Source organism: Triticum dicoccoides, chromosome 5B (assembly GCF_002162155.2).
Source record: "Triticum dicoccoides isolate Atlit2015 ecotype Zavitan chromosome 5B, WEW_v2.0, whole genome shotgun sequence".
NCBI lineage: Eukaryota > Viridiplantae > Streptophyta > Magnoliopsida > Poales > Poaceae > Triticum > Triticum dicoccoides.
Window position 1 is genome coordinate 680,341,988 of NC_041389.1, and position 6,625 is coordinate 680,348,612.

The 6,625-nt window shown below is 51.1% G+C and overlaps 1 protein-coding gene across 1 annotated transcript; it reads left to right on the top strand.

Annotated features, from left to right (window-relative positions):
* Nucleotides 1-4,370: 4,370 nt before the first annotated feature.
* On the top strand, nucleotides 4,371-6,170 carry LOC119312581 (DIMBOA UDP-glucosyltransferase BX8-like). Its single transcript, XM_037588315.1, has 2 exons — nucleotides 4,371-4,991; nucleotides 5,054-6,170. The coding sequence occupies exons 1-2, from the start codon at nucleotides 4,499-4,501 to the stop codon at nucleotides 5,935-5,937; spliced, it is 1,377 nt and encodes a 458-aa protein (XP_037444212.1). The 5' UTR covers nucleotides 4,371-4,498; the 3' UTR covers nucleotides 5,938-6,170.
* Nucleotides 6,171-6,625: the final 455 nt, after the last annotated feature.

Consider the following 6,625-nt stretch of genomic DNA (forward strand, 5'->3'; position numbering starts at 1 on the left):
TTGTTCCCTTTGTCATCGGTATGTTACTTGCCCGAGATTCGATCGTCGGTATCCAATACCTAGTTCAATCTCGTTACCGGCAAGTCTCTTTACTCGTTCCGTAATACATCATCCCACAACTAACTCATTAGTTGCAATGCTTGCAAGGCTTAAGTGATGTGTATTACCAAGAGGGCCCAGAGATACCTCTCCGACAATCGGAGTGACAAAACCTAATCTCGAAATACGCCAACCCAACATGTACCATCGGAGACACCTGTAGAGCACCTTTATAATCACCCAGTTACGTTGTGACGTTTGGTAGCACACAAAGTGTTCCTCTGGTAAACGGGAGTTGCATAATCTCATAGTCACAGGAACATGTATAAGTCATGAAGAAAGCAGTAGCAACATACTAAACGATCGTGTGCTAAGCTAACGGAATGGGTCAAGTCAATCACATCATTCTCCTAATGATGTGATCCCGTTAATCAAATGACAACTCTTTTGTCCATGGCCAGGAAACTTAACCATCTTTGATTCACGAGCTAGTCAAGTAGAGGCATACTAATGACACTATGTTTGTCTATGTATTCACACATGTATCATGTTTCCGGTTAATACAATTCTAGCATGAATAATAAACATTTATCATGAAATAAGGAAATAAATAATAACTTTATTATTGCCTCTAGGGCATATTTCCTTCATCAGCATCACTAATTAAAAGGGTTTGGGGGGGGGGGAAGTGTTGGGGGTGGCATGGGCCAAGGTGTGATAGCCTAGCTTAATAGGGATGATAGATTACTCATATCAATAAGGAATTCCTTCTTTTCCGGGGGCCCATTCGGAAAGAACTCCAAAGTTAAGCGTGCTCAGCTTGGAGTAATTTCAAGATGGGTGACCGACAGGTCAGTTGATCCTGGGTGCGCATGAGTGAGGACAAAGTGCACAGAAAAGACTAGTATTGATCTGTGGGGCCAGTCTACCTACATCCCGCCAGGAGTAACGACCAACGGCGAGTGTGTCTGCGGCGTTACAAGTTGGTATCATAGCCGATCCTCGTGGTTACACGGATGTTTGCGGACAGGCGCGCGGTCATGTTGTTCATGACGTTTGTGACCCGTCGTGGCACACAGCATGGCACATGTACCGAACTGGATGCACAGACGTATGTGCCAAGAGGGAACGTTCCTGTGGTCCGACGAGGACGTCAGTTCCTATGAGTGGGGGTGCATGTGATAGCCTGGCTTAATAGGGATGATAGACTACTCATATCAATAAGGAATTCCTTCTTTTCCTAGAGCCCATTCGTAGATAGGTGACCGACTGGGAAGTTGCTCCCGGGTGCACATGAGTGAGGACAAAGTGCCCAAAAAATACTAGTATTGATCTGTGGGGCCAGTCTAGATCCCGCCAGGAGTAACGACCACCAGCGAGTGTGTCTGGGCGTTACACAAGGGGAGGCGACAAACCAGCCCACCAAGGGGCTGTGCGCCCCCCTCACCCTTCCCCTAGGGTAGCCACCCCCTTTGCCTTGGGGCCAAGGCTCCCGGGGGTGGAGGCGCACCAAAACCCATCTAGGGTTTCCTCCTGGTGGCCTCCTGCCCCACCTCCCAGGGAACCCTAGTGCATCCCTCCTCCTCCCTTCCCCCTGTGTATAGAGGGCTAGAGGGAGGGAAGCCGCACCCATCTATGCCACGACGCTACCCTCCCTCTCCCTCGTAGTCCTTCTACTTCTCTGTGAGGCTTGCCGAAGCCCTACTGAGATTTCTCCACCACCACCACCACCACGCGCGTCGTGCTGCCGGAGGACTCGAGCTACTACTTCACCATCACTCGCTGGATCGAGGAGGTGAAGGCATCATCAAGCCGTATGTGTATTGAACGCGGAGGTGCCGTTCGTTCGGCACTTGGATCGGGAGTTCGTGGGACGGATCGTGATTGGATCGCGAAGACGTTCGACTACATCAACGCGTTTCTCAACGCTTCCGCTTAGAGATCTACAAGGGTATGTAGATGCAATCTTTCCTCTTGTAGATGTTCATCTCCTAGATTGATCTTGGTGAGCGTACGAATTTTTTTGTTTCCCATGCAACTTTCCCCAGCAGCAACATGGTTGTGCATTTTTGGTCCTCTGGACCCAGTTTCGACAAATGAAGATTGCCAATCTCGGCTTTGTCATGTAGCATGTGAGGTGTGTTTTCCCCAATTCTTCCTGACTGGACATGGGGGGCCTTTTCTTCTCAGTGGCAGTGATTTGCTTTGTACATAGAGCCCGCCAACGTCTCTTGGTTTGTATCGACGACTTCTTGAACACTACAACATGTTTGCCTAGCTCCGGTGGTGATCTATAATTCTAAAGGTGGCAGCAAGCTCTGCTCACAGCACAACATCGGTGGATGCAGGAGGGATGAGGTTTCGGAACCCCCGAGGATTTGGATGCAAGTCTTTAAGGGTGTGCTTGTAAATAAGGATCTGGTTTAATATGTGGATGTTGTCCTTTTCTAGAGAGAGAAAACATCTTTGAGATTGATGCAGATATATAAGAGCACTTTTGCTATTTATTAGGTGCGCGGGAGAGGGAGGTTGTCGACGTTGAAGAACATGAGGTCAGTGTGGTTTAGAGGGATGGCCTTGGCTGAAGGTAGCACGGTATTGGCGGGCGCTCATGTGCATCGAGGAAAACCCTAGATCTGGGTCTCCTAGATTGGATGATGGCAGACTTTTGTGACATTCTCCCTCCCGGGGGCATTGTTTTGGAGCAGATTCTAAATGGAGGGGCCAACATGTGGAGTATTGTTACATCTACCGTGTTGAAGACGACGGTTCTCGAAAATGTGATGCAGTGGAGTCTTGGCGTTCGATGCTGGTTGATGGACGCGCGCAGACTGGTGGTGTTGTCTGGCGTCATGGTGATGTCGATGGCAGTTGGGTCTGGCAAGATCAATACGACGATCCCTCCTAAAGATTGGACGGTGGAAGATGGTGGCGGCAGATCCTAGAGCGTGCACATGTGGTGCATGTTGTGGGTCAGCTAGATCGGTTGGTGCTCTTGGCTCGCCGTGTGTGTTGATGCAGTCAGGGCACATCGTAAACCTTGGATTGATTCTTGTGTTTATTTTGTCTGACTATGTTGAATAACATAATAAAAATGATTATGTGCATCGCTCGACACAGAGGCCCGAGTTATCCTCTTTTTCAAAAAAAAAATGTGCCTCTCACCGCGTGGGGGTGGGGGCTGTTAGGCCGGTTGTTCTGGCATGGGCATCGGGAAGAAGATGGACAAGATTCGTGGGGGGCTGGAAGGTTGAAGAAGGCGGGGCAACCGTTGGATTTAATCCAACGGCCCACTCAAATTGACTGATATTTTTGTCTTCAGCTAACCGTTGAATATATAAGAGCAGGTACCACACTACCAGTGCCACCTGAGCTTTGCTAATGCTGAGAATATGTGCTCATATATTGGAAAATTGCTAATGGAGCTCAAGCTCCATGCAGCCCAAAATTTGGAAAAACTAATTGGAGCATAAAAGATTCTGATTTTTTTCACGTGTACATAGGGATGTTGTCTACAATTGTTCAAAGTTTCATGATGAAATATATTATGATGTGAGATACAAAAAATAAAATCATGTATTTTTAGCGCATGCACTTTTCACTATAAAGGTTCAATTTTCAGACGAAAAACTATGAAGTTCATGGTTTTATCGTTTTTATGTAGATTGTCTAACAACATATTTCATCATGAGAAATACACTTGGAGACTGCATGCCTATGTACATGTGTTTTTTTTTCAGATTTAATTTTTCAAACTTCAAAATGTGGTTTTTCAACTTTTCGAAATTTTGGGCTCCATGGAGCCTGGAGCCTAACAACAATTTTGCTATCTTGTGTTTGATAGAGATGCATTTATTTATCGGATGTTCCATTACTTAGGCAATTGAGAATTTTGTTTGTGTCAGTTGATTCGGTGGAGTAGCAGCGGCATAGCCCTGAGGCCAAGACGGGGAGGTCGTGGCGTCCCTCACAAGTCCTCATCGGTACCTCGAAGGAGGGGACGACGCAATTTGCCGTTGCATCTTGTGGCGGTCGCCAACGCCAGGGTTCGAGGCGGGATTTAGAGGAAAAAAGCGAGGGCAGCGGCAACACGATAGAGGCCGAGGTGGTGGCAAGGGCAGGGTGGGATCGCAATGCACACGCCGTGTCGATAAGCGGTTCGCCCGGCATCGGGCAGTGCGGTTCAAGGAGGAAGAAGTGCGCGGAAGGAGGAAGATGGAGCTATAACCGTTGGATTTCCTTCCAATGACAGGGGCAGATTGACTCGAAAAAAAAGGCAACTCAACCACAGGTAGTTCCTATAAATGAGAACATCACTAAACGTTCTTGAAATTCGTGCAAGTATATTAGAGCAGGTACCACACTACCAGTACCACCGGACTACCGGAGCTTCCTGAGTCACGAGCCCAGCAAAAACCATGCTCCCCTGACATCATCGCCGTACTGGCCGGCGCCAACCATGGCGTTGGGGGGCAGCACGGTCGCCGGTCGCCGTCGCCACGTGCTGCTATTCCCGCTGGCGTACCAGGGTCACATCAACCCCATGTTCCGGCTAGCCGGCATCCTCCACGCCCGCGGCTTCGCCGTCACCGTCTTCCACACCCACTTCAACGCCCCGGATCCATCCCGCCACCCGGAGTACCGCTTCGTCCCCGTCCCCGACGGCATGTCCGGCCCAGCACCCGTCGCTATCGAGGACGTCGTCTCCCACATCCTCGCGCTCAACTCCGCGTGCGAGGCACCCTTCCGTGACCGCCTGGCCGCCGTCCTGGAAGAGTACTCCAGGGACGCCGTGGCGTGCATCGTCGTCGACACTCACCTGCTGTCCATGGTGGAGGTGGCCACGAAGCTCTCCGTGCGCACCCTCGTCCTCCGCACTGGCAGCGCCGCCTGCCTCTCGTGCTTCGTCGCCTACCCTCTCCTCATCAAGAGAGGCTACCTCCCTGTGCAAGGCACGTAGCATAATCCCCACGTTTATCTTTTGGATAGATCGACTGACCCTGGTTTGTTGCAGAGTCGGAGCTGGAGACGGAGGTGACCGAGCTGCCGCCGTACCGGGTGCGCGACCTGATGCAGCTCGGCAGGCGCCACGACCTGACGTGCAAGCTGCTAGAGCGCGTGGTGGGGGCCGTGAAAGCGTCCTCCGGGTTAATCCTCAACACTTTTGACGCGCTGGAGCGGCGGGAGCTGGTGAAGCTCCGGCGTGACCTCGATACGCCGGTGTTCGACATCGGCCCGCTCCACCTGTTCTCGCCCGCCGCCGCAGCCGAGAGCAGCCTGCTGCGGCAGGACCGGAGCTGCCTGAAGTGGCTGGATGCGCAGCCAGCGGCATCCGTGCTGTACGTGAGCTTCGGCAGCCTGGCGTGCATGTCAGCGCGGGACCTGGTAGAGACTGCGTGGGGCATCGCCGGCAGCGGCGTGCCGTTCCTCTGGGTGGTCCGGCCGGGCCTTGTAGCCTCGGACGGGCTGACGCGGCTGCCGGACGGGTTCGAGGCGGCGACGAGCGGGCGCGGGATGGTGGTGGAGTGGGCGCCGCAGGAGGAGGTGCTCCGGCACGCGGCCGTGGCCGGGTTCTGGACGCACGGCGGGTGGAACTCGACGACGGAGAGCGTGTGCGAGGGGGTGCCGATGCTGTGTCGCCCGCACTTCGGCGACCAGATGGGGAACGCCAGGTACGTCGAGCACGTGTGGAGGGTGGGCTTCGAGGTCGCCGGCGCGCTCGAGAGGGGCGGCGTGGAGGCCGCCATCCGTCGGCTCGTCACTGGGAGCGAGGGAGCGGAGATGCGGGCCAGAGCCAGCGAGCTGAAGAAGGCGGCGAAGGAGTGCACCGGCGAGGCCGGCTCGTCGGCCCTCGCCATCGGTAAGCTGGTCGATCACATGCTGGTACTAGTACTGTAGGACGTGACCGTACGCTCATTAATGTGCCTCTTGTGCTATTTTATGTCGTTTTTCAATGTGTTCAACGGTGTCAGTTCGAATCTCTGTTAATTAAGTACTCCGATGTAAAGAAATATGATATCACTAAATGATCTAAACGTTCTTATAGTTCGAAGGGGTATTTATAAGTCAGCCTTCCCTTTGGTTCTCAAGTGTAAATTACAAGGAAATTTACGCATTTGTGTTTTATATAAGTTAGGTGTGGGACGAACAAGTTGATGAGGTTATTTGTATGTGTTCCAATATTCGTATGGTTGACGCCATTCTGGCATAATCTTGTGCTGTTGTCATGCATGATTCAGACTTCCTATAAATAATTATATACTCTAAATACTCGTGATACATGTTGAGAAGACTCGTGATACATCTGCGAAGACTTCATACTAGATGACAGTGGGTTCAAACATTGGGTATTTCTGTGTTTTGTGCTGTCATGCATGATCCACACTCCCAATATATAATAGCATGATTTTGTAAGGTATTCATGATGCTTAATGCTAAGACTTCATGCTAGTTGGCAGCCAGTTCAGAAAAATGGTGATTTCGAGGAGTACCGGAATATCGGCACATACCGAGAATTCAGACTGGATTTTGTTTTCATTCAAAATTTTGTTAGTAATTATTTTAGGATAAAGTAAGCATATCTCAT

Bases quoted from the DNA above. Each gene is read 5' to 3' on its own strand.
- LOC119312581 (XM_037588315.1), top strand. From the start codon at position 4,499: ATGGCGTTGGGGGGCAGCACGGTCGCCGGTCGCCGTCGCCACGTGCTG. The intron at 4,992-5,053 runs GCACGTAGCATA...GGTTTGTTGCAG, and splicing joins AGGCTACCTCCCTGTGCAAG to AGTCGGAGCTGGAGACGGAG.